This window comes from Prionailurus bengalensis, chromosome B4, assembly GCF_016509475.1.
Source record: "Prionailurus bengalensis isolate Pbe53 chromosome B4, Fcat_Pben_1.1_paternal_pri, whole genome shotgun sequence".
In the NCBI taxonomy this organism is placed as follows: Eukaryota; Metazoa; Chordata; class Mammalia; order Carnivora; family Felidae; genus Prionailurus; species Prionailurus bengalensis.
This window is the reverse complement of record NC_057358.1, coordinates 16,961,653-16,989,549: the sequence shown is the minus strand read 5'-3', so window position 1 is coordinate 16,989,549 and position 27,897 is coordinate 16,961,653. Positions and strand designations below refer to the sequence as shown.

Sequence of the window (27,897 nt, the reverse complement as noted above, 5' to 3'; positions counted from 1 at the left end):
AACAGTTAAAAACATCTTCAAACCATAGCCTTGACTTTGCACTGATGCATGTTAAATTCTGGGTGTAGATGTGAATCCGAAGCAACTTAAAAGTGGCAAAACGAACCGAGAGTTTACATGTGTTATAGTTCATATTTTAGCAAGCACACCTGTCATCGTCCATATTTCAGCAAGGCTTTCGCCAAAGGATTCCTAACACTAATAAAGACACTTCTACGCTTCTCTAAGGTGAACACTTTCTGAAAGTCTCGCAAACACTTCTACTAACAGGAAACCACGAGAGGTCTTTCAGTTTTCAAATTATATCTTAAGACATATAAAATCATATCTACTTACCCAGGAGACATTTTTACCCTTAGGTGGTTTTAGCATGGCAACCTGCAGTATCGAGGCGGCCAAAAACAGTTTCACCAACATGGAAAATCCAACGGAGTATATTCCAAATGTCTTTGTTACCCAAATGCAAAAAGTTCCCTGGTTTGCCAGACACGGATGTCATAAGTAACAACGAAGATGACCTTCAGGTAACCCATTCCTCTTCTCAGGACTAAGCATGTGAACACACACATAACAGATCACTACTTTAATCACTCCGTATGTGGAGGCGGGAGCCACAACATGTGTTATCTTCTCTACAGCCGCAAAAATCCGCAGTGGGCTACTTCCTTAAAAAAACAACACCTGAATCCATGTGGAAAAGTCCAAAATCACAGAGGAATTCCTCCCTCGGCTGCTGAAGTGCAATTCCCAGTTGCTCCCCAAGCTTAAATGGAAAGCTCGCCGGCGAGGGCTTGCAATCACTAGCAAGGGAAATAGTGAAAGTAAGCACTTGGGAGACCTTGCAAGGTTAGCTGCTGGTGGCATCCATTTTAGGAGGCGCCTGGCTCCAGGGCTGCCCAGAGGAGAAAGAGAATGCAGAGCTCAGTTTCAATAAATAATACATAGTCTCAGGTACAATGTGTACCTGTAAGTACCTTCTGCGCAGCCTCACGGAGGAACTGCTCTCTCCGCGGTCCCGGAGACTCACAGTGCACCTGTTGTGGCTAAAACTGCTCCGTGCAAAGGCTGGTCTCCTAACAACCAGCAACATTTGTTTATAAGGTAAGAAAAATAGAAGCCCCAGGGGGGAACAATTTAGAAGCCCCAGATGGAAGAGCAAGGCTGGAAATCAGTGTTGGCTCTCCTCCCTTTGTTTCTGTGTCCTTGCTTCCCTTTTCTTTTACCTCCTGTCAATCTAGATTAACCAAGCAGATCCAGGCTAAATTTTGCTACTATCAGTAGTGATTAGTGTGAGTTGATGAAATCGGATTATACAGGCGAACCTCTGCCTTCTCCCTCAGCAAGCCACACCAGGCGACTGGAACAACACCGTGCCGTGGTCCTTCTCTTCACCAGACGGAAGCATTCGGGAAGGTTCCGCAGGAGGGAATCTGGGAGCAAGGGAAAACCTGGCCACCTGAAGCTGCACAGACACAAATGGAGGGGGAACAAACCATCTATTTCACTGTTTGTTTTTCTTCCAAATTCTAAATGTTCCCTCAGACCGAAAGTTAAATCACGATCAAAGAAATGCACGGCACTTTTTCCATTTCACTGAAAATTTTTTTCCTAGCAGACTGACCATCTTGGCCAAGAGATTGAGGTCATGGGAGACTACAGAAGGGGCTGGGAATCAGAAGTCCTTTTCCTGAGCATCTACTACATGACCGGCATGGCCTGAGGGAATTTACATATACTCAGGTCCAAGCAATCCTGGAAGTAGGTACTAATATGAACACTTTAAAAATGAGGAATTAGGATTTAGAGATATTCAATACCTTTCAATGAGGACCCACTGAGCCAAAGCAATGCTTTCTAGACTTCTCTCTCTCTCTGAAATCAAATGGCATCTGGATTTTTTTTCTTTGGGTCTTTTCCAATCTCGAAGAATTTATATATATGTATTTTTAAAGACCATATGTTTCCCTTAAGTGTCTAAGAATTCTGTGGAATTATGGTTCCTGCTTATTTTGAAAATAATAATGTTCTATGGTTCCTCACAAGAAATACAGCTGTCCCTTGAACAACATGGCTTTGAACTGATCACATCCACTTATACAGGGGTATTTTTTTTTTCAATACAGTACGGTACTATAAATGTCATTTCTCTTCCTTGCGATTTTCCTAACGATATGTTCTTTTCTCTAGCTTACTTTCTTGTCAGAATACAGTCTACAATACACAGAACATACAAAAAATGTGGTAGTTGACTGTGTTATCCGTATGGCTTTCTGTCAACAGCACACAATTAGCAGTGACGTTTGGGAGGTGTCAACGGTTATGTGCAGATTTTCAACTGTGTGGGTGGTTGGCTACCCTCACCCCCCCCTTATTCAAAGGTCAACTGTATCTTGGATTACATTTTTGTAAAGTATAAAGCCACGAAGATGAGGGCTACAGTGAGCCACATGAAGATTAGTGCTACAGGCAAAGGGTCTAAATGACTGGTGATTCTGTGCTGTACATTCAACAGATTTAGTAGTAAGAGCCAACATTTATTAAAATGTTCGATATGGTAAGTATTTTACCATTTTTATCTTACTCAAAACAACAACAACCTCATCAAGTTGATTCCTCATGATTCTGGATGGTTTTGGTAGAGGCAGTATTAATCAATATTGAATTTTAAAATAAAATTATTTATTAAAATACATTAACAATGATTATTTTTTTAATGTTTATTTATTTTTGAGAGAGAGACAGAGACAGAGCACACACAGGGGAGGGACAGAGAGAGAGGGAGACACAGAATCCGAAGCAGGCTCCAGGCTCCAAGCTGTCAGCACAGAGCCGGGTGCGGGGCTGGAACCCACAGACCGTGAGATCGTGAGCTGAGCCAAAGTCAGCCGCTTAACCGACTGAGCCATCCATGTGCCCCAACAATTATTAAAATTTTAAATTATTCTGAAGATTTTATTTTCAAGTAATCTGTACCCCCAACGTGGGGCATGAACTCACAACACCGAGATCAAGAGTCACACGCTCTACAGACTGAACCAGCCAGGTGCCCCCAATTTTTAAATGTTTTAAAAGAAAAACCTGACATTACAATTAAATGACCAACATGAGCTGAATTTTCAACCAATTCAAAATCAGAAAAAGATTTTGGATGGACATGAACATGGAGATAACAAGGATTTTTGAAATAAAAGAAACTTCCTTTGAGTGTCTTGTGAGTCTGTGTGCGTGAGTAAATCGCATCTGGCTTATTATGCTATAAACCCCGTAAGGACATGGCTCATGTCTACTATATTCTTTTCTCTTCAGGGAATACAGTACTCACAGTTGCTCAATAACTGTTGTTGACTAATCGGGTACAATTCCACTATGAATTTTAAAACCGTGCTTTGAACATAATTTCCTTTTAACATTTTCTGCAGTGTAATCGTGTTGAAAAATAGATAAAGCAACTTGGGACCTGATGTTTTGACTAAAACATAAATGCCAGCGATTACTTAGATCTGAATTTTTGGATTTTAAATTTTCTCACCATCATAAAGGGCTATCTGGCACAAGTTTACTGTTCTTACTGGGTAAAAAGTAAGACCAGACCATGTAACTCCAGTCACATTTAATCTCAGATCCTTCTAGAAATATTTGGCTTCGAACTACAACTAAACTTTTGGTCCTTGGAATTGTGATGGTCCGCTGTTGTTATCGGTTGAATTATATCCCCCCAAAAAGGTATGTTTAGGTTCTAACCCCCAGTACCTCACAACGTGACTTTATTTGGAAGTAAATTCTTTATAGGGGTAATCAGTTAAAATGAGGTCATTAGGGTGGGCCCTAATCCAATGGGACTGGTGTCATTACTGGTGTCTATGCAAATGTGAACATAGAGACAGACGTGCACAAAGGGAAGAAAAGGTGAAGACACAGAAGACGGCCATGTGATTGGAGGATGGTATCTACCAGCCAAGGAACATCAAGGATTGCCAGCAAACCCCAGAAGAGGTATTTGCTGGAAGAGGCAAAGAAGGATTCTCTCCTAGAGCCACAGAGAGAGCATGGCCCTACTGATACGTCCTTGGACACAGAGCCTCCAGACTGTAAGAATATATTTCCGTTGTTTTAAGCCACTGGCTTTTTGGTATTTAGAGCAGGCCTAGCAAACTAACACAGATGTCAATTCAATAATTCTTCCTTTCTTTTTCTCTTCAATGACTCTTTGGAGTATTCCAAACTTCTTCCGTTAATTTCACTGTAGAAACTTAAAGGAAAAAAATGCCATACTTTATGCTTAAAACTTGAGTTTTAAAGTATACCTATATTATTTTATGTATTTGACTTACAATTTACATTAATTAAGAGGCTATCTGCACGTTTCACACATGAGGTCCCTTAACGTGGGGCTTTGGGAGCCCAAGGAGTCCATGAATGAATAAAATCTAGGGAGTTCATGAACTTGAATGGAAAACCACTGCATCTTCTTCTCAGTAACTTCTGACTGAAATTTCGCATTTCTCTCAGTTATGAATGTTAGCAACAAACTAGAGTAGTATTAACAGTCCCTGTGATGTCAGCCACGGGAATCATGCATATTTTCATGTCAGATTATAACTGTTTCAGGTATCTTGAAATATGTCCATCCTCTAGTTTATGATATATACGCTGTTATTTAGAGGAAACCTGCAATTTGCTTTGCAATTTACATTGACATGGACAAAAACATTAGGATGGTTTGATGATGCACCGATGGGTGGATAGATGCTTAGATGGACAGATATGTGATAATGAAAGTATATGAAATGTTAATGGGAGAATCTAGGGAGTGAGTACATGGGTGTCTCTGTGAGATTCTTTCAAGGTTGTTAGTACTGTTACGTAATCTACTAATAGGAAGTACATTTTTACCATATACATATTAGAGATTTGATTTCTAAAATATTTTGACAGCTACGACATCGTATGATTAGTTTCCTTCGTAATTCTACAAATTTCACATTACGCATTTAAAAATATTGCTCTAAGAAAGACTCCCTTGGGCTTTCCCAGACCACAAAAGGGCGTATGGCACAATAAATCTAAGAATTTCATCTATAACGTTATCATGAGAAAACTGATAAGCAGCAATATTATTCCACAAAGTGTATTTCAAAGGATCCACTTCGTGGTACGTAAAAGGTAAAAAACTGACATAGCGGCTGTGTGCCCAAGTAGAACCTTGCTGATATCTAATAAATAATTGATTTATATCCTGTGCCACTGAACTACTGATGCGTAACAAACTGTCCCAAAACTTAGTGGCTTAGAACGATAATTTATTACGCGCCATGGTTCTGAGGGTTCCCTGGGCTCAGCTGGGTTGTTTCCATTTGGAGACTCCGATGTGGTTATGGTCAGAGAGCTGCTGGGGCTGAGTCATCCGACAGCTTGACTAGTCTGGACACCCAAGATGCCTCACACACACGGCTGGCAGTTGATGCGGGCTGTCAGCCAGGAGCTCAGCTAGGGCTGGTGACCAGAGCAAACCAGGTGACTTCTGCACGTAGCTCAAGCTGCTAATAGCATGCCACCTAGATCCCAAGAGACACTATTCCAAGAGCAAGCATCCCAAGAAACCCTGCAGGGAGCTGCAAGGATTCTTATCTAACCTTGAAACAGCACACGGCATTACTGCCACGATGCTCTTCTCGTCAAAAGTGAGTAACAGCACCAGCCCAGATTCGGAGGCAATGAGTACCGTGTGAGGGCATGAGCACTGGGCATGTGGCTTATGGTGAGGGCAGACGGGTATCCACGGAGACCCGGAGAGGTTAAGGGACCAGGGCAATGCCCAGCTTTGACCCTCCAGGGTCTGATGCCTACGCCCTCTCGCTTGGTTAGTCTCTTTCAGTTGTAACAAGAAAAGCCAACTAGCGCTGCCACACACGGAGGGGTCCGAAACAGGGTCCCAGACTCTCAACCCACCTCTGATTCCAGACACAGCTCTTACTTTAAGCCAGGCCATGCAACGTTCTCCTCCTTGGCCCACAGTCTTAGATCCTGCAAACAGCCACTCAGCCTACCAGCGAACCCAGAAGTGAGGGGGAGCCCCTGTCCCTAGAGTCAACTCTCAATGAATAGGAGTCAGAATAGGCCACAAATGCTCCCAACTGTTCCCCTGAGAGTGGACAATTCTGGGAGGTTTTGGTACACTTCTGAGGAGGTCCCAGGGCACTCTAGACCCCTCGCCCAGAACCTTGATGATGTTCCTCTGTGTCGCTTTTTCTCCTTGCCTGTCTCCCAGACACCACCGGCCCAATAAACTGCTTGCACGGAGTCCCTGTCTCAGGCTCTTCCTTTGGGGAACAAGGCCTGTTATGATTAGATGCATCCATTCTATTCAGGAGAGAATGGAGTTCCAGACCTGTGAAGTTCCAAACCTGTGAGCGTTTCTTCTGAGGATCCACGAAGGGAGCCCCTACTGAAAGAGGTCCCTGGAGACTACTGAGGAGCTGAAGTGTTCACATCCAGGCCCTTTAGTTATCTCACTAACTAGACTGTGATCCCTTGAGGATAAGTGCTTCCATTTTCAGAGCCGTGTCTCACATTACATCTAAATGGCTGGCATTTAACAGGTGCTCAATTAGCGCATCCCGATTAAGTAAGTGGTTCTCCCTGTTGAAAGCATTACCTCCTTATTCCAATCTATTAAAACCGCAAGTACTATTTTCCCTAGGGTATGCCCTGTAGGCTATCTTGTCTGCCTAAGCAGGGCTTTATCCTAAACTCCAACTACCCAACACTAATGACTGTTATTTTGTATGGACATGTCTACACCTAATGATCCGATAGACTCAAGCAGAGATGGAGTAAGCATGGCAGAAAGAGCGCAGGTCCGGAGTCAAACAGCCCAGAGTTGAATTCTAACTCCTTTATTCATAAAATATGGAAACTGGAGCAAGGCAATTCACTTGGTTGGACCTGTTTCCTGATCCACATAGAGACTCCAGTGACAACTGGCTCGCAGAGCTTTGGGGAGCGTTGTATGAAACGAGATGTATAGCATGCAGATGGTCAAGCACACAGTGGCTCCGTACCTGGGATCTCCCTGCTCCCGGTTTCCTGCTTGGTCTTCATGAGGTACTTACTGTGTGATCGATGCATATGCCTGGGTGAGTCTTAGAGTTCTCCTTTGTAAAGGAAGGATAATTAACTTTCGTGTGTACCTAGTACGGCTGAGGCCAAAATCAAGTAAAAGCATGCATGTGAAAGTTGCTTGAGAGTTACGAAAAGTACTGACAGGTCGTGGAGGAGGTGAACAGGAGGCTGCCATGCAGTGCTGTATGTTCTGTGCACTGCACAAGTGCCCTGGCCCAAAGGGTAGGTTAGCGGTGAAATCCAAAGAGGCCGCGTCTGCCCGTGGGGGGTGGCATTTTTCTCATTTGTCCGCTCAAAGACAGTCCCTTTTCTAACATGCACAGAGTGTCCATGATGACTAGCAGAGGCCCTAAGAGGAATGAATAAAGGAGTATACACTCCTCAGATTCAAATCCTGGCCCTAGCATTTACTAGTTGTACAACTTTGGCCACAGTCCCTGTGTGCCTCGATTTCTTCATGCAAAAAGCAAAGGACTTTATATTACTCACAGGTTATGAGGATTAAATGAGAAGAGTACCTAGCACATAGTACGCAGTAAGTCCTCATTATTTTTTTAAATGTTTATTTTTTGAAAGAGAGACAGAGCGTGAGCAGGGGAGGGGCAGAGAGAGAGGTAGACACAGAATCCGAAGCAGGCTCCAGGCTCTGAGCTGGCAGCCCAGAGCCCCACATGGGGCTCAAACCCACGAACCTCAAGACCATGACCTGAGCCGAAGTCGGATGCTTAACCGACTGAGCCGCCCAGGTGCCCCAATAAATGCTCATCGTTAATTATTCTTATTCTTATTCTCTAAATGTAACATTATAATCCAAATGAAGATGTGCTAGTTGTGGGAAAATGACACACGGTATTAACGATTCAAAATAGCACTCAGATCTATTCAAAACCAAACTGTGTGTACACGTTTTTGCATGAGGCCAATTAGCAACGTATAAATCTTTCTTAATTTTTGACGAATATAATGGATAAACTGATGGACTCCTGAAACACACAGTTTATAAAAACTTAGCTCTAAGGATATGAAATGGCTTCAGAATTCATTCTCTTGCACAGGAAATTGTTTTTGCTGAAGCCAGAGGTATTAGAAACCATGACTTTGAAGAGCTCTGTACTTAGTTTAGATCAATCTGAATATTCATCTTTTTTTTTTCAATTGTTACTTGTTAGTTTAAATCGAGGTTTTTGTCACTTACAAATAAATACCCAATTATTAAACAAGAATCTCCACTGCATTCATATTTTAGATATCAGGGAAAGAAAGCATCATGTGGGAAGGAAATAAAATCCACCTAGAATTACGGTACACTTGCTTATTTATTTATCCATCCAGCATATATTAAGCCTATTTTTGTGCCAGGGACTACGCCTTTCCAACATGAATATTTCTAACAGATTGCCTAAAATTCTGTCAATAAGTCATGATACTTCTTCCTATGACAATTTATCATCCTATGATGGGTTATCAACTAAATGCTGATCCTTGTTGGATTCATAATTCGTCAAGGGCAAGAACCACATTCATCATTTTAATATATACTACTATGACATATTATGTAGAAAAAAATGTTGGCTGAAATGATAATACAAATGTCTGCCAAGTAAACTTCAAAGACACATCCCAGCACAGCACACTGCAGTAATCTAACCCAGAGAGGACAAGGACATGGAAAATGTCATAAAACAATGACTTCCTAAAGCAAGGGTCTAACCACAGCTTCCTGTCCCTTTGGAGGGAGTCATCGACAATGACTTGTTACTGAATAATAGTCACAACACCATTTTCTGGCTCTTGATACTGAATATGGGGAGAGGAGAGGGGAGAGGGAACTGAGGGAGGTCATGGAGGCGGGGGGGGCGGGGGTGCCTATCTGAACTTCTTCCAGAAAGAACAGAACCATTTGTTTTTACCAGTTCTGGGACGGCTTTCAAAAACATGGCCAAAGCCATTCAGATTTCATTAATTTGGCCAACCAGCTAAATTAAAATGTCCTTGATAAGGATATATGTAGTGAGGATTCATGAGATTTACCAAGTATCCTCAATTTTAACCAAAACTTCCTAGAAATTAAAAAACAAACAACTATTTTCACGGGGGTGATTAACCCAAAATATGTCATGAAATGCCAAATGACTATCTTTGCTTATCTAAGCCATTTTCCAGCTATTAGCTGGAAATAGCTATTAGCTATTTGAAGGAAAATAAAGTTTTGGTCTAAATAAATAATGTTGTATGATTAAAAAGAGGAAAAATAAGAATCAGCATATTTATGTTTCATTTCCTTTTCCCTCTCTCAACAGTGCCCATCACTGCGATTCTCACCTCATCTGGACAATATAGGAGACTGTGGTCTTCCCGAGTTTCCACAGTGGAGTCCAGCTGCCTTGGCTTCAAGAGCCTTTCTTGCGTGTCCCCACTCACATCCACGTAGACTTATGATCATGAACATGGCAGCCTCTTACTTCTTACCACATCAAATCTATACAGAAAGCTTGTGCCTCTTTGTATTCCTGTCTAGCCCTTGTATGATGAGGCTTATATTTAAGGTGTGTAGTCAGAGTAATATTAGGTGTAGCCACTTCCTTCTAATTAGATATATTGGTACACAAATCTTCATATGTTAGCAAGAAAAGATCCATTTGTGAATACTCACGGAAGCTACTCACTTAAATCCAAGATTTGAGCTGAAACTTACAGGCAAATACCCACATTATATTATAACTGGTTACATACAGGACACTGGTTCCCAGACCATTTCCCAGACCACGGGTAATCTACGTGAGGATTAATGGTTTGAGAATTCAAAAGAGGTACATTGTTTTAAAAATGAAGAAGATGTTGTTTTATTCTAGGCATATACTAGAAGTTCCTGGAGGAAGGGGACTCTTGGATTCATTTTGATGTCCCTCGGGAATAAAACCATATGGGGGCTCCTGGGTGGCTCAGTCAATTAAGCATCTGACTTCGGCTCAGGTCATGATCTCACAGTTTGTGAGTTCGAGCCCCGCATCGGGCCCTGTGCTGACAGCTCAGGGCCTGAAGCCTGCTTCGGATTATGTGTCTCCCTCTCTCACTGCCCTTCCCCTGCTCGCACTCTCTCTCTCTCTCTCAAATTAATAAACATTTAAAAAATTTAAAAAAAAGAATAACAGAATATCTAAAATGTGCCAGGCACTAAATACATATGGAATAAATAAACTTAAGCATGATTAAGCTAAAAATTATATATGTTTGCCTCTACAGTGCATGAGAAATCATGTTTTATCATTCTTGTTTTATGAACCTATGCAGACACATTTAATCTCCACTTTATACTGATTTGTCATGCATATCATTTAAGCTTAGGCTAACATCTGGTATTCACTCTGGTCTCCTCAGGTGATCATGTTTTCTCCTTGTTTTATTGGAGTTTGGACCACTTGGTTCAAATGAACGGAGATCACTGAAGTTCCCACATGTGGCAGGGCCTTGTTTAAAGGATACACATTTGCAGGAACTCAGAAAAACTGAACAGTCGACTTCAGAAAGGCCGGGAACCATTTTTATTTTATTTATTTATTTTTTATTTTTAAAAAACTTTTCTTAATGTTTATTTATTTTTGAGAGAGAGAGAGAGAGAGAGACACACACAGCGTGAGCAGGGGTGGAGCAGAGAGAGAGAGAGACACAGAATCTGAAGCAGGATCCAGGCCCTGAGCTGTCAGCATGGAGCCCGACACGGAGCTTGAACTCACTGTGAGATCACGACCTGAGCCAAAGTTGGACACGTAAACGACTGAGCCACCCAGGCGCCCCAGGATGTGTTCTGCTGTTAACACAACCTGCCATCCTGAGTGCTGTTTTCATAGGTCATGCTTCCCCAAAGCTCTATTTTCTGCACCCTGAGCCACTTTGATGACTCTCTCCTTTTCTGATGCATACTCTTTACCACATAGCTTCTGCTTCCTCGCATATTTTTACTCAAAATTTGGACTTGCTGTGACTCCCCATGACTCTCCCTCTCATCCATGACAAATTTTCAGCGCCTGCTTCTGAAGGCAAGTGAGTCTGTGACTCCCTTACTCACGTTCCTGAGTAAAAGTGCTTACCCTAATCGCACATATTTTGGCCGCCCGTGGGGCTGTGGGTCAGGGCAGTCTATGTAGTTCATATATACTGCCTTTTGGCAGTAACTATGCGCTTGGCAATTTCACATGGCTACAGGCTGACAAGGACATGATTGGCATTTCTAATAAGGTTGGCATCGTTATTCACTTCTTTATAGTATTGCTTATATCAATTTCACTCTTTGTTTCTGAGTTTATTATGAACGGAGATCATTGCTTTTTTGCCCAAAATTTGCAAGTTCTAATCTTTTATGTTATGTGAGGCTGAAAACAATGCATGGTACATTGATGTTCTGAGTTGACTAGTTATTATTTAAAGTTGCTAGAAAACATATTTCAATACGCCAACTCATTGAAACTTACGACAGATTGGCAAAGAATGAGAACGGTTGAAACGTAAGTTCCTTATTTCATCTAAACAAAGTTCCAGCATTCTGGTTGCAATCAAGTCACATAGCTGGAAACTAGAGAAATAGGTTCACATTACTAATAAAAACTGACGGTGAAGATTTACTCTGAAATTCAAAATCCTGAGCTTAGACCACGTGCTAATTTAGAAGCCACTGGTAAAAACATTTCTTACGCTAGTATGCACTTTCCAAAAGGCAGAGCCACTATTTAAAATAAATTTTAGGGACACCTGGGTGGCTCAGTTGGTTGAGCGTCCCACTTCAGCCCAGGTCATGATCTGGCGGTCTGTGCTGACAGCTCGGAGCCTGGAACCTGCTTCGGATTCTGTGTCTCGCTCTCTCTCTGCCCCTCCCCCGCTCATGCTCTGTCTCTGTCTCTCTCTGTCAAAAATAACTAAACATTAAAAAAAATTAAAATAGATTTTAAAAACCACTCTTGCATGGGAGAATAGGAATAACCTTTATTTTCTTCATGTACCGATTCATTTAAAAGGAGAGTAATTCTCTGTGCGTACCCTTCCGTCAGATCCTAGAAGCCAATCTTCAAAAATACTTATGTCTGCAGTCTCTTGCATCTACTTCCTTATTAGGAGGCTACCCTTTCCCCCTTATGAAGAAGTACCAGCATTAACAGGATAATGTTGGGGAAATGAATCCTGAGAGCTAGTACTCAGTGGTAGCTGTCTGACATCAATAATGATATCAGTACTCACACCCGACCCACTGGACCTGGAAGTCTAGCAGTTAACTATAGCCTGAAATTGAACCATAGATGAAACTGTCAAAGCCAGGTGACTGCTGTTTGCTCCAGAGAGTAATGGAACAGGGTTGTCAGAGAGAAATCCTCACTGCCTGAACACCTATATAAAAAAAAAAAAAAATGCCATGGAGAAGTACATGTCTCATCAAGGGTTTGAAAAGGTAAACACGGACATCCAATCAACTCAGAAAAAAAAAAGTCAGATTGTCACCTCATTTTTCATGGGTCTGTAGGGTGAAAGAAGCCAATCAGTGCCTTTTAAGAGTGTTCTTTAATCTGACTGTACTGTCAATCAGAGTTCAAAAGTCAAGTTCAATGAGAGAAGCAGTGCAATAAGGAATCGTATGGGGAAAAAATGAAAGATCAGAAAAGTACCTTCTAGCAGTGATGGCTTTTGCCTTTAAAGTAAAGATTCATTTCAAAATTTTAAGTGCTCCTTGGTCTGTAGAAATAAGAGTTCTATTATTTTAAACACTAATGAGCACACTATAATCATGGTTCATAAGTGAAAATCTATGAAATTGGTTATTTCAAGAGGGACTGAGCAAGGGTTCTTAAAAAGAATACATTAAAAAATTTTTTAAATGTTTTTATTTGTTTTTAATAGACAGAGTGCGAGCGGGGGAGGGGCAGAGAAAGAGGGAGACACAAAATCAGAAGCAGGCTCCAGGCTCTGAGCTTCATAGCTCAGAGCACAGAGCCCAACACGGGGCTTGAACTCACGAGCTGTGAGATCATGACCTGAGCTGAAGTTGGTCGCTTAACAGACTAAGCCACCCAGGCGCCCCAAGAATACATTTTTAAAACCAGAAGAATTTAACTAGAGGTCTGCATTGTATGAAAAAAAATTACACGGATTTCTCTTTTATTATTGTTCTTTTTAAAATCTATTTTTGAGAGAGAGAGAGGGAAAGAGAGAGAGAGCATGTGCACAAATGGGGGAGGGGCAGAGAGAGAGAAGGAGACAGAGGATTTGAAGCAGGCTCCAGGCTCTGAGCTGTGAGCACAGAGCCCAACGTGGGGCTCGAACCCCCGAACTGTGAGATCATGACCTGAGCCGAAGTGGGACACCCAACCAACTGAGCCACCCAGGCACCCCAAAGATTTCTGTTTTAAAATGTTTGTGACACCGAAGGAAGAGGAGACAGGACAGGCAGAAGCTTTGGTCTCTCTTCCCTCCCAACAAGAAAAAAATGAACAGGCCCACCTTGCTGAAACCCTTAAACACAAGATTACAAGTTCAAGGGTCTGTCTGTATAGCCACCTTATTCAAATCTGAGGGGTGGACATTCAGTAGTTGGTTCAGGAACTAACCAACTAAATTAAACCAACTAATTAAATCCCTTTTAAAGGCATTTTCAGGATTTGTTCAGGAAAAAAAAAGTGCTGAGGCGCTGACACTTTGAAGCAACTTTGTAAAATCTCTTTCTTATGCCTTTCTACTTCAGGTGCCTCCTTTCCTCTATTTTTCTGGAACTGAAATTCAGTTCACTAAAATCAGCAGACAAGTCAATTTATTTCAGCCAAATTAACCTTGCTACAAGGAAAGCTGCCAACAGATTTTGCCAGTGTGGCCTATCACACAGCACATTGCACGCAGGATACCCTACTTCTGATTTAACAGTTAGAGGTTAGTTAAGACTCCCAAGGGGTAGAACTTTCTAGAAATATGAGGAAAGGCCAGGGCTGGGGGGAAGGAGAGGTTGGGAACATGGGTGTGAGGGAAGAGGGGGCTGGGATCCCACATTCCTGGTTCCTGGGGAAGGGAGAGCCTGGGGTCTGAAAAAAAAAAAAAAAAGAACTTTCTAGAAACATGAAATCCATGTTTTATCATTCATGCCAGACATTCATCAGAACTGTGTCAGCTCAGACCCATGGTCCCCAGGTCAGTGTTGCTCAAGGAGAAATAAATGGTATTTCTAGCAACAAAAGTTGTACCTTGCAAGGAATAAAATATATATATAGTATTTTATTTTAGCTCCTTTATTGGTAGACTCTTCACACTGTTCCTTAGCTGATTCTATGAACTTCAGTTGTAATTCAATCTTGTAATTCAACAGGCTGCCAATAGTTACGGAATATCTGAATAAAATGCTTATAGTCATTATTGGTCACTTAAATCAATTCAAATATTAGGTCTTGACTCTTGACAGGTTTTTGACCAGGCACTGATTCGACTGGAGAGGCAATTCTGGATTTCTCCTACAGACTCCATCTTCCATAATCCCCATTTATGTAACCAAGGAACATCAGCACAGCTGAACTTAAGGCTGTTATTGCTCACTTCCTAAGCTTTAACCATGAGAGAGCCTGGTTCATTTAAAAATTCCTATCGTTGTGTTCCATGTGTGTGCAAAGATCATCTGTGGTTTATGCTGACCGGGACCTACTTCCTTTCCTTTTTTCTTTTCTTTTATTTTCTTTTCTCTTTTCTTTTCTCTTTTCTTCTTCTTTTCTTTTCTTTTTTTCCCCCTAGAAACAACACTTGCCTTTTACTTTGGGAAATTCTTCTGCATTTTCAGTCAAGTAGCCCTTGCCCCTCTCCTGGCCTGAGAAGATCAAGCTGGCCACTCAGATCCTCTCTGAGGAATTTGAACCTTGAGTAACCTGACACAAGTTGACTTGAGGTGAGCCGACTCACCTTAGAGGAAGGGCGCTGAAGAGTGTAGCCACAAGTCCAGATTCTCTGTGTTCCTGACACCCCAACTTTCAAATTTCCTTGGATTCTCTGAGATCTCCGCAAGTCACAGGATGCACAAAAATCACACTGAGAGGTTATTAAAAATTAAATGATGAAGATCCATCCCTGAGATGCAGATTTTATGGGTCTGGGATCATTCCTAGGGATGTGCATTTAAAAAAACTTTTTTTAGTATTTATTCATTTTTGAGAGACAGAGAGAGACGGAGCATAAATGGGAAGGGGCAGAGAGACAGGGAGACACAGAATATAAAGCAGGTTCCAGGCTCTGAGCTGTAAGCACAGAGCCCGATGCAGGGCTCGAACTCACGAATCACAAGATCATGAGCTGAGCCGAAGTCAGACGCTTAACCGACTGAGCCACCCAGGTGCCCCAGGATGTGCATTTTTTTTTTTTGACAAACACTCCTAAAAATTCTCATGTTAGTGCCCCAAAGAACACATTGAGAAACACTGCCATAAACAACCAATGAATTCTATTTTAAATTAGAAAGAGGGGATTTCTTTTTTTTTTTTTAAGTTTTTATTTATTTATTTTTAGAGAGAGATAGAGAGAGAATGAGCAGGGAAGGGGCAGAGAAAGAGGGACAGAGGATCCAAAGCAGGCTCTGTCCTGCCAGCAGAGAGCCTGATACAAAGCTCGAACTCATAAACCCACGAACTGTGGAATCATGACCTGAGCCAAAGTCAGATGCTTAACTGACTGAGCCACCCAGGTGCCCTAGAAAGAGGTGATTTCCTACTGTGTACCCCCAAATTACCTTATCTTATCCACTCTTTATAAAGCTTTGCAAAGTGATGATTAATAAAGAGCTACGTACCTTGGGGAGAGAGGAGAAAAGAGATTTTTAGATCGTTCAAGTGTAGTGTTTAACCCTCCCCCTTTCCCCTCCACCCTGTTCTGCTCCTTTCAACTAGAATCCCCGGAAATTATGAAGTCTCTGTTTCTTTCTGAGGAGAATGTGTCCAACTAATCCGTGTAGCAAAAGGGTTGTAATCCGCCCCTTTGAAGAAGTACCACTTTGCTTCATGTAATCCCCCCCGCCCCCGCAAAAGAGCAACCTGATTTTCCCAATAATCAAATGACCCAAGAAAGTCACCGACTCATGTGGGGAAGCTTCACAGACCCCATGATACCACTGCCCTCCCCTCAGACCCTCCAAAAGGGCGAGAGACACAACGTGCAGAGATTCTAACACACCCAGGACCTTTGTCACAGTCCTGGGAGAAGCCACTTGGCCCCTTACCCCCTTCATTCTGTGCTGCTGTTTGGAAATCAGAGAGGGTTATATAAATTATGTATTCCTTTGGCGATGGGGAGGAGAAAGGCACTATGCTCATCACAAAAGTGCCGGGGTCGGGGAGGGGGGAGGGAGGGAACCCCAGTAAACAATAAATGAAGCTACTTCTGCTGATTCAAACGGAAGAGAATTGGCTGTTATCTCAATGTAATACCAACGGAGGAGTCCGGCTCAGATCTATTCAGCAAAAAGGTCATCTGGCAATAGAAGGCCTTGAGCCAACAACACAAAAGGCTGGTCAGAGCATTGCTACCTGCCCGAGCTCGGATGGGGGTGTGCAGCGAATGACACATCTAAAACAGGAGCCGCTAGTGTAATATGGAAAAGATGGGGTAGCTTTTAATACCTACGGCTGTTAAAGCCTTTAATTCAAGGCTTCAAAAAAATAATCCGGTGATGTTTTTATTTTGAAATGGCCGTGCTTAAGGATACTTTAAAATATGTTTTTTTTTTAAACAAACAAATCACATTTACCTATTTTGTAACCAATGTTTTTAAAAGGACTTAGCTCATGGGTTTTGGTTAATTTCATCATTTAAATCAAGCTAAGATCTCTTTTGCATTCAGAGCAGGTCCTTGCCAGTGGGTAAATGCCTGTTTCCTGTTTCAGATCCTAAATGAACAGAATATCAATAATCTAAGCAGGGAAAAGAAGCCTAAAGAGTAAATAGTTTCAAAGTCTAGCAACAAAGTTTATGTTCTACTTTGTAAATACTGAAAAGACCAAGGAATTTAACTTTGTATCATCACAAAGCTCTGTGTGTGTGTGTGTGTGTGTGTGTGTGTGTGTGCATACATATACCCATGTATATAATGAATTTATATAAATATAAAAGTTGCATATTATAATGACCAGCAGGAACAAAAAATAACAATTTAATCATATTTCTCCAGCACTATTTACTTATTTATTCAACAAATATGTCGTCACCATGTGCCACAGGCACACACTGTTGCTGGATACTCAGGATACAACCATGAAAAGGGAACTCAGAGCGTTCAAAGAGGCACATTTACAGGAGTAACTGTGATAAGGTATAGTAAGTGCTGTTGCAGGAAAAGAGCACGGACACTACCCCAGCCTCTACCGAGGAGCAGAGGCAACAGAGCGCAATGCGCACTGGGGGAAAAGAATGACATTCAGTGCCACTGGGACTTGAGCAGGAAGGTGCTAGGGGTTAAGGCCCAGGAGGCAAACAGGGCTTGATCAGGAAAGCAGCATGCCGATCAGAGAACACGAATCCACTGGGGGTTCTGAGCAAGGAAATGACATGACTGCATTTGACAAGAGTCACGATGGCTGCTCCCACGTGCTTGAAAGGACGGTTCAAGAATTACAAGTAAGACAGGGAGACCAGTCAAAGGGGTTGCTGCAGTAATCTGGGGAGGGACAGAACTGGGGTCCGCACTAGGGTCGAGACAGTTGGGATAGAGAAGCTCTTGAGGTAGAAGTGACTGGATGTGACGACTGACTGGGTCGGAGAGTGAAGGGAAGGGAAAGTGATTCATTTCTGGCATGGACCAGGCAGAGGATGCCAGTGCCTTCCAATCTGCCCGATGAGGTGGGAGTAGATGCAGGCATTGGTGGGAGGGGAAGGAGGCACAGAGACGAGGAGGAGCACGATGGACAAGACGGGGTCAGGTTTACACAGGCTGTGTTTGCAGAGCCTGCAGAGTTCCCAAATAGAGATGTCTGGACTTTGTTCAGTGTTTACACGTCTGTGAAACTTGCTGGAGGATCTGAGCTGGGCATATAGATTTAGGAGCCATCAGCATATACGTGGAATAGTTTTCCTTCTGGGGCACCTGGGTGGTTCAGTTGGTTAAGCGTCTGACTCTTGATTTGGGCTCAGGTCATGATCTCATGGTTCGTGGGATGGAGCCCCAGGTCGGGTTCCAGGCTGACAGTGTAGAACCCACTTGGGATTCTTTCTCTTCCTTTCTCTCTCTGTCCGTCCCCCTCTTCCCCCATCTCTCTCTCAAAATAAGTAAATAAACGATACAAAGTAAGAATGGTTTTCCTTCCATTATTTCAGCCATTTCTTCTTCAATCTACTTTTTTTTAAGGTTTTCCTTCTTTCAAGCCTTTTTATTTTTTTTTTCCAATATATGAAGTTTATTGTCAAATTGGTTTCTATACAACACCCAGTGCTCATCCCAAAAGATGCCCTCCTCAATACCCATCACCCACCCTCTCCTCCCTCCCACCCCCCATCAGCCCTCAGTTTGTTCTCATTTTTTTAAGAGTCCCTTATGCTTTGGCTCTTTCCCACTCTAACCTCTCTCTCTTTTTTTTTGTTCCTTCCCCTCCCCCATGGGTTCCTGTTAAGTTTCTCAGGGTCCACGTAAGAGTGAAAACATATGGTATCTGTCTTTCTCTGTATGGCTTATTTCACTTAGCATCACACTCTCCAGTTCCATCCATGTTGCTACAAAGGGCCATATTTCATTCTTTCTCATTGCCACGTAGTACTCCATTGTGTATATAAACCACAATTTCTTTATCCATTCATCAGTTGATGGACATTTAGGCTCTTTCCATATTTTGGCTATTCAGAGTGCTGCTGTAAACATTGGGGTACAAGTGCCCCTATGCATCAGTACTCCTGTATCCCTTGGGTAAATTCCTAGCAGTGCTATTGCTGGGTCACAGGGTAGGTCTATTTTTAATTTTTTGAGGAACCTCCACACTGTTTCCCAGAGTGGCTGCACCAATTTGCATTCCCACCAACAGTGCAAGAGGGTTCCCGTTTCTCCACATCCTCTCCAGCATCTATAGTCTCCTGATTTGTTCATTTTGGCCACTCTGACTGCTTTCAAGCCTTTTTCAAATGTATATTGGTGTTGATCGGCTTCTCTAAGAACTGACTACAGATGTTTGACTGCCTGAAGGAACACCAGTATAAATAAGAAAACAAAGTCATAGCATGCATATGAGAAGGAAGAGGAAGAGAAATATGGAAACAGGTGCATGAGGTATCACAGAAGTCAAGGGTAAGCTGGTTCAGGGTGGGACAGTGGGGTGGGACCATGGCTAATGCATCTGATGATCTGACCATTCTGACTGGTGTGTATCCTCAGTGAGGAAGACCCACTAGGCAGGCATAGATCTCCACTAGGCATGGAAAGACCTCGTAAGATGATTGACGTTGCTCCACTAAGATCGCATCTATTCATTCCTTTTGATCTTCGTTTGCTTAGGAAATGTGCTAACAGTAAAGATATGCAGGGTGCAAATGAATTTAATAAGACTTGACCAGCCTGCATGAGACCAATTCTTAGCATGCAACCTAAGCATGCATGAAGGACTAGACCTTGGCCCACAAGCTGACCACATCTACATGTAACCCCCTGGGAAGGACAGGCCTAAGAAACCAGCCAGACCTGGCCTTTCTTATTTCACAATAGTTCTGTGAACTTCTCAATTCACAGATTCCTCAATTTCTGGGTTGTTTTCACTCAATGCACTTCAAGTGGAGTGTTTTCTAACGAGCTGAAATATGTATTATATGTATTTATTTATATTTTATAAGCCTTTCTAGAAGAAGGAGAGGGAAAGAGTAATTTAACGGCATTTGTCTTCTTAAATATTTATCAAAAAAATTAAGCATGCTCATTGGAAAATGTCAAATGATATAATAAGTAAAAATCCCACCTGTCCCTCTATAATCCCACTTCTGTGAACTTGGCACACATTGTTATAGCTTTCTAAAATTTTTTTTAACATTTATTTATTACTGAGAGACAGAGAGAGACAGAGCATGAGCATGGGGTGCAGAGAGAGGAGGAGACACAGAATCCGAAGCAGGCTCCAGGCTCTGGAGCCCGGAGTGGGGCTCGAACCCACAAACTGCAAGATCATGACCTGAGTTGAAGTTAACCGGCTGAGCCACCCAGGAGCCCAGGAGCCTTCTAGACTCTTCTTATGCGGATCCCAATATAGATACAAACACCCACAGAGTAAATGTGATCATTCCATATACATTGCTCTGCAACTTAATTTTTGGGTACCATAGTTTCAGAACACAGACCTCCTTCCATGTCACTCTGTTTTTCCTTTAATGCCTGTTTGGTATTCTTTCCGGGTGGTATACCATTTGTTGTCTCCTATTGTTGGATATTCCAGTTAACTCAATATTTTAATGGTCCATAAACTCATGTGTCTCCACCAGTAAGCCAGGCCCTCCTGAAGGCAGGGATTAGGGGTTCAGTTCCTCTCTGTACTTTGAACTTTCTGGATGGCTGTGGGCGAAAAGCAGGTGCTGAGTAATCCCTTCGTGAATGAACAGGTGGCTGACGACAGCTGAAGCTCTCTGTAAGTAGATAAACTTTACAAAACCTTTCTTTCGAACAATGGGTTTATCCTTCTGAAAGTGACGGCTCTTTTTCAGCAACCTTCTTACCACAGGAGAGGTGCTCAGAGCAGAGGGAGGCAGGAATTACAATAATTAAAACAGTTCACACTTCACTGAGTACTTACTATGCGGCAAGTATTTTCATAGTTTAACACATATAACATTCTCTTGTTATTCCTCATTTAACAGAAAGGGAAATTGAGGCACAGAGTGATGGACCCTTGCCAAGGGTCTACAAGGTATGGCTTTTAGGCCTCTGCTCCAGAGTCTGTCATTCCCATATTAAATTGCCTCTCCATACTGCCCAGTTCATTGTGGCATTATTTACAGTAGCCAGGATATGGAAAGAATGTAACTGTCCATCATGAGAGGACCGGATAAAGAAGACGTGAGATGTGTGTGTGTGTGTGTGTGTGTGTGTGTGTGTGTGTGAATGTATACATATCAATGTATATATGAATGTATATATGTGAATATATATATACACATACATACATACATACACATACGCAATGGAATAAAGATGTGAGATACACACACACAATGGAGTATCGTTCATCCATGAAAAAGAAGGAAATCCTACCATTTGCAATGACACGGATGGAGCTTGAGAGCATTATGCCAAGTGATATAAGCTGGACAAAGAAAGATACTATGTGGTATCACTTAAACGTGGAAATTTAAAAAAAATCAAAGTCATAGAAAGTAGAAGAGTGGCTGGAAGGAGCTGGGGAGTGGGGAAAATAGAAAGAGGTTAGTAATAGGTTACAAACTTTCAGCAATAAGAAACAAGGTCTGAGGATCTAATAACTAACATGGTGACTATAGCTGATAACACTATATTGTATAATTGAAATTTGCTAGGACAGTGATACTTACATTTTCTCTCTTTCTCTCTCTCTCTCTCTCTCTCTCACACACACACACACACACACTATATACACACACACACACACACACACACACACACACACGTAGTGTGAGGTGATGGACAGGTTACCTAGATGGAAGGGATCTTTGCACAATATATATCAAATCATCAGGTGTACGCTTTAAATACCTTACCATTTTATTTGTCAATTATACCTCAATTAAGCTGAAAGAATGTGATCTTCCAAAAAGCAAACAAACAAAAAACAAACGCCGCTCCAACGGGAAGGGAAAGCAATGAAAGACAACCAGCAATGTGCTGAGAGGCTTTAAAGCAACTGGATGATCCCATACCTGTGACAATTGATCAGGAAGCTCATTCTCTACACACGCCCAAAGGATGCAGACTGCTAAGTGAATTTCATCCCCCCCCCATGCTCCTTAATGTTTGTAGGCATGTTCATCCATCTCGTTTTCTATTAATAAGATGTCCTCATGCACTGAAGCTTATAATTAAAGCAAAACTTAAAGCTCTAAAAAAGTACATCATCAAGCAGTATTTTTATTGTGAGGTATTTTAAACATGTGCGGCTGTCATTTCTGAAGCTGAGGTCTTCTACTCTGATGGAAGCATGCCTTCCGAAGGATATTGTCACATCCTATAGAGATGAGCAATAGTTCAAAAATATTTTTTAGGATCAGCGGCATCTTAAAAATTTGAAGGGTCAAATTAAGGATTTTAATATGGCCCAAATTAAAAGCTATTATAAACACGCGCAGTCCCAAACCTGAAAAGTCAGCAATCTCTTGAGAAAAATGGGCTAGGAAAAATGTATATAAATTTGACTTTAAATGTATATAAATGTATATACACTTATAGGAAAAATGTATATAAATTTGACTTTAATGTTTATTTATTTTTGGGACAGAGAGAGACAGAGCATGAACGGGGGAGGGGCAGAGAGAGAGGGAGACACAGAATCGGAAACAGGCTCCAGGCTCTGAGCTGTCAGCCCAGAGCCCGACGCGGGGCTTGAACTCACGGACCGCGAGATCGTGACCTGAGCCGAAGTCAGACGCTTAACCGACTGAGCCACCCAGGTGCCCCTAAATTTGACTTTAAAAGAGAGGCAGGTTTAAAACACCAAATATTACTCTTCAAAAACATCTGAAGTCATAGCTGGAAAAGCTCCAAGTGATTTAAGGTATGTGTGTAAACACGTACACACATACACATGCAACATCCATCCATATATATTTACATATATATGTTACTGTGCTTATGAATCTGACTCTTTTATCTGTGAAGGGACAGAATGGAAGCCACCAAAACTCTTTAAAAAGTCATTTTCGGGAGCCTGGGTGGCGCAGTCGGTTAAGCGTCCGACTTCAGCCAGGTCACGATCTCGCGGTCCGTGAGTTCGAGCCCCGCGTCGGGCTCTGGGCTGATGGCTCGGAGCCTGGAGCCTGTTTCCGATTCTGTGTCTCCCTCTCTCTCTGCCCCTCCCCCGTTCATGCTCTGTCTCTCTCTGTCCCAAAAATAAATAAAAACGTTGAAAAAAAAAATTAAAAAAAAAAAGTCATTTTCCATGAAAAACCTATTTTCCAATGCAAAAATAGTAAATGTGTACCTTGACCTAACTAGTTAACTAGTTAAGACAATTCTGAGAATTGGATAAAGTAGAAATTGTGAGAGAAAACTCTAAGTCAAAAGGGTACATTACCCACAATGCTACCACAAGAAATCTCTTCAATGACAACTTGGACATTTCTCAAGTTCAATGATAATTGATTTTTATACTCAGATGCACTAAAAAATTCTAGCGTTAAACTGAATTTTAATCCCATTATTTAAACTTAGAAATACATCCCAAACAGGAGGCACAGAACACTATATATGGATAAGAATACATATTACTTTAAATCTCAGGTTGGCCCCTATTGGATTTCGAGGCCTGAGGCAATAGTTACTCCTCACCTGAAGTTTCTTGATCTATAGAATGGGGATATCATCATTTGCCTTGCCTTAAAAAGGTTACTTTAACATCACATGAAATAATGGGCTATAAAAGTATTTTGTAAACTCTGTATAAGACTGTACGATTGTGCATTAGGTAACAATAACAATCAGAATTTACCTAGATTCCTGAATTTCTCAGAAGTTATGTTAGACTGTTCGCTGCTGAACAACATGCTTGTTTTATTCAATGTAGTTGAAAGTCCATGTATAACTTTTGACTCCCTCAAAAACTTAATTACTAATAGCCTTCTGCTGGCTGGAAGCCTTACTGATAACATAAACAGTCGGCTCACATGGATCTTGTGTGTTTTGTATGTTATATGTAATATATAGTGCATACGTACAATAAAGTAAGCTAGAGAAAAAAATGTTATTGAGAAAGTCCTAAGGAAAACATATTTAAAGACCTGCTCAGTTCAAACCTGTGTTGTTCAAGGGTCAACTGTTTATACACAAGTGACATCACTGGGTGATCTCACTCCGTTTACACGCTCTGAAAGTTCAGAAGTGATCATATACCAAGGACAGAGTGCTCTGATAGGGGACTGGTAACAGACTAGGTCGTTCTCCACCATCTAACCCATTTGTCAAGGCTTTTCAAGACTTGTAGTAGCTAACACAGGCAGTAACCAGCCAGTTGAGGCCAGCCACCCACCATCTCGTCACTACCATTCCCTACCGCTGTCCTACTATTGTCACTTTGTCTCATGATCTCATTTCATAGTGCCTCCAGCTTTGGAGAGACAACTGTGTGCCAGGCAATATACTAGGGGCTGACAAACATTATTTCATTTTAACTCTCAAAATAACCCTGTAAGCTTTTCCTATTTTCCCAATTATACAGATTTCTCAGAAAAGTGGGGGGTCTCGGAAAAGAAAATAACCCCCCACTAACCCAGAGTAAATAAGTGAGAACATCAAGAATCACACCCAGGTTAGCCTGAGTGCAAGCTCCAATGATATCTATGTATACCCCTCTGTCGCTAATCATTTTATTATGCTAATCACCACAGTATAATATTGGCTAATCACCATGCCAATCAACTTCTTCCTGGTTCTTTTTTTTTTTAAGATTTTTCATTTTTTTAATGTTTATTATTTTTTTTTTTTAATTTTTTTTTTTCAACGTTTATTTATTTTTGGGACAGAGAGAGACAGAGCATGAACGGGGGAGGGGCAGAGAGAGAGGGAGACACAGTATCAGAAACAGGCTCCAGGCTCTGAGCCATCAGCCCAGAGCCCGACGCGGGGCTCGAACTCACAGACCGCGAGATCGTGACCTGGCTGAAGTCGGACGCTTAACCGACTGCGCCACCCAGGCGCCCCTAATGTTTATTTATTTTTGAGAGAGAGAGAGAGAGAGAGAGACAGAGCGTGAGCAGGGAAGAAGCAGCAAGAGAGGGAGACACAGAATCCGAAGCAGGCTCCAGGCTCTGAGCTGTCAGCACAGAGCCCGACGCGGGGCTTGAACTCACGAACCGTGAGATCATGACCTGAGCTGAAGTCAGACGCTCAACCGACTGAGCCACCCAGGCATCCCTAAGATTTTTTAAAAGTAATCTCTACCCCCAGCCCGGGGCTCAAACCCCCAACCCCAAGATCAAAAGTCACACACTCTACCAACTGAGCCAGCCAGGTGCCCCACTGCTTATTCTTTTCTGAAGAAAAAAGCCTCAAAAGACAAATATCCTAATAGAAAAAGAGGCAAGGAAATGAACAAATAGCTCACGAAGGAGAATATCCAAATGGTCACTAAGTGTATGAGAAGGTGCCTGATTTCATTAGTCATCGGAGAAACGCCAAGTACAAACATAATGGAGTTCTTGTACACATTCACCAGGCGGGCTAGAATGTAAGAGGTAACACCAAGTTTTGGTGAGGCACTCCTGGTTGAGAATAAATTGATGGAACTACTTTCGGAATACTTTGTTTACCACTATCACCTTAAGCTGAATACACATATATATACCCCACGACTTGGCATATGCGTATACATATGCAGAAGTACATATGCAAACATCCATAAAATAGCATGTCACAAATGTTCACAGAGGCAGTATTTATAGCAGCCCCAAATTGGAAACTACCCAACGGCCTATCAACAGTCAGATGGGTAATTAAAAAATACGGTACAGCCACGTGATGAAATGCCATACAGCAATGAGAATGAACAGGTTATAAGCCACAACGTGCAGCCACATGGATGGATGAATCTTGTGAGTATCATGATGAACGACGCAAACTGAACAGAGAAGTATATACTGTATGAGCCCAGCTGTATAAAATTTGGAAACAGGATGTTAGAAGCCAGATGAGTGGGTGCCCTGGCTGGGGGGCGGGGGGGGGGGGTCAGTGTGCGGAAGGGACCATGAGTGTGCTGATGTTGGTTGGTTTCTTGGTTTGGGTGTTGGTTACACAGGCTGGTTCACCCTGTGAACTCTCGCCAAGGTCGCCACTTAGGATTTTTGCGCTTTTCTGCGGGGAGGCGGTACCTCAATAAAATGTTTCCTGAAAAGAGTTCGTATCCATCTCTGGTCTCCAGTGCATGCAAATGTCAGTAGTTTAGAAGTGCTTCACAGGGGCGCACACAGGGCTTACTATGCTTATATAGCCTTTTAAGCTTAAGAGTATTTATTCAGCTGACAGGTTTTCGTGTCATTCAATATGATGAAAATAGCAAGACAGTTTAGATAAAAATAGGAATTTCTTCTGACATAGGAAGTAGGGTTCAAACAGAATGATCATGAGGGGTAAACCAAATAATGAAGACTAGGTCTTGGAGTCAAAGAAGAATGCCAAAGAGAAAGGCTTCTGCATTGAGTCTCAAAGAAAAGGAAAGGGGTCACAGCCTGCAGGGTGGGCGTCACTCGCAGAATGCTTTTGAATGTGGAGGTGGGGTTATGCAAATTAGGGGAGGGGCCCTAATAAAGGGGACAGCTGTGGAAGATAAAAACCCCCGAAATGAAGAACTATGGCATATGTACATAACTTTATTCAAAACCCACGTAACTTTCATATTCTTTCTGAGACAATGTTGGAGTAGGAGGAATCCTTAAGAAAGCTGTCATACTAAAAAAAAAAAAATTATAAGAACTAGCAGAGGGTTCACACACACACACACACACACACACACCCCAATTGATTTGTATGTTATAGCTAATATATATATTTTTTAATTTATACACACTTTAAATTCCCAAGCTTCAGTTGGATTTCGGTAGTGGCATGATGGTCTGAGCCATCGTCCTCTGAAACGGACACTGGCTGGAGAAAAGCCACCAGGACAGTCCACATAAGGGGCATTCAGTGACCAAGGGCCCGGTCACTGGTACTACACACAGTTCTGGACTGTCCTTTGCCCTGTTGTCTCCCAGTCATTCAGTGAGCAGCTCTGAGACTCAATGTGTCATTTGGAGACTTACAGGCAAGTTAGAGATCTCACAGAAAGACCCGTTCACAGAGAGTTCTTTTCCTCTACAGAAACGAAATATGTTTCACATTTGACAGACCTATAGCTTTGGGGTGCCTATCTCTAAGGAAAATTGCAATCCGTACGTTAAACTGCCAAAGGAACAAGACTAAAACAGCAGGTGGGTTACGGGTTAGAATTCCCCAAAGATAAATACTCTAAAATAAAGGAAAATTTATTTCTAGTGACAAAGGTATGAATTTCTTTTATCTGTTTAAAATATAGTTGTGCTGTAAGTTTTGTGGATCCTTAACCAAAATGCAAGGTAAAAAAAAAAAAAAAAGTTTGAGAATGAGCAGAAGAGCCAAATCTTCTAAACTTTCCATCAACATTCCAAAAAATTACAGATCGTGCAGTCTCTTCCATGTATTTACATGTCCAGTGTAAGGAAAAGGACAAAGATAAGTAGGAGAAAAATTATTACTTTTTTGAGGCCTTATTTCAGAATTCCTCTATCCAATAGGCCACATAACCACAGATTTCTTCTAATTCATTACATAAGAGTAAACAGGAATACATAAAGGTCTGGAGCTGTCAGCCTTCATTATTCTGGAAAAAATATGGATTTTTAATTTCAAATTACTTTTAAGCTTTTCTTTATGTGGATAATTTTACACCTTAAAAAACTTTCTAACGCTTTTCCCCTCAACTCCTATTAAAAAAGAACTGATTTTTCTGTTGGGGGTAAAAGAAAAAAGAAACCCATCTATTCCTGCAGATGTCGTCTTTAAAAACCTTTGCTGCCTACCTCACTGCTACATTCACTCCTTGCGTATCAACTGTT

The 27,897-nt window shown here is 41.8% G+C and overlaps 1 protein-coding gene across 5 annotated transcripts in view; it reads right to left on the bottom strand.

Moving 5' to 3' along the window:
- The window catches only part of CACNB2 (calcium voltage-gated channel auxiliary subunit beta 2), a 391,422-nt gene that overhangs the window by 235,609 nt on the left and 127,916 nt on the right, over nt 1-27,897 (bottom strand). The window contains exon 1 of one of the 5 annotated variants that reach the window (XM_043564396.1): nt 337-9,865. The exons of the other annotated variants lie outside the window; for them this stretch is intronic. Within the exon in view, the coding sequence (XP_043420331.1) occupies nt 337-417 (81 nt within the window). The 5' untranslated portion in view covers nt 418-9,865. Of the gene's footprint in view, nt 1-336; nt 9,866-27,897 lie in introns of those variants that run through there. 5 annotated transcript variants of the gene reach the window in all.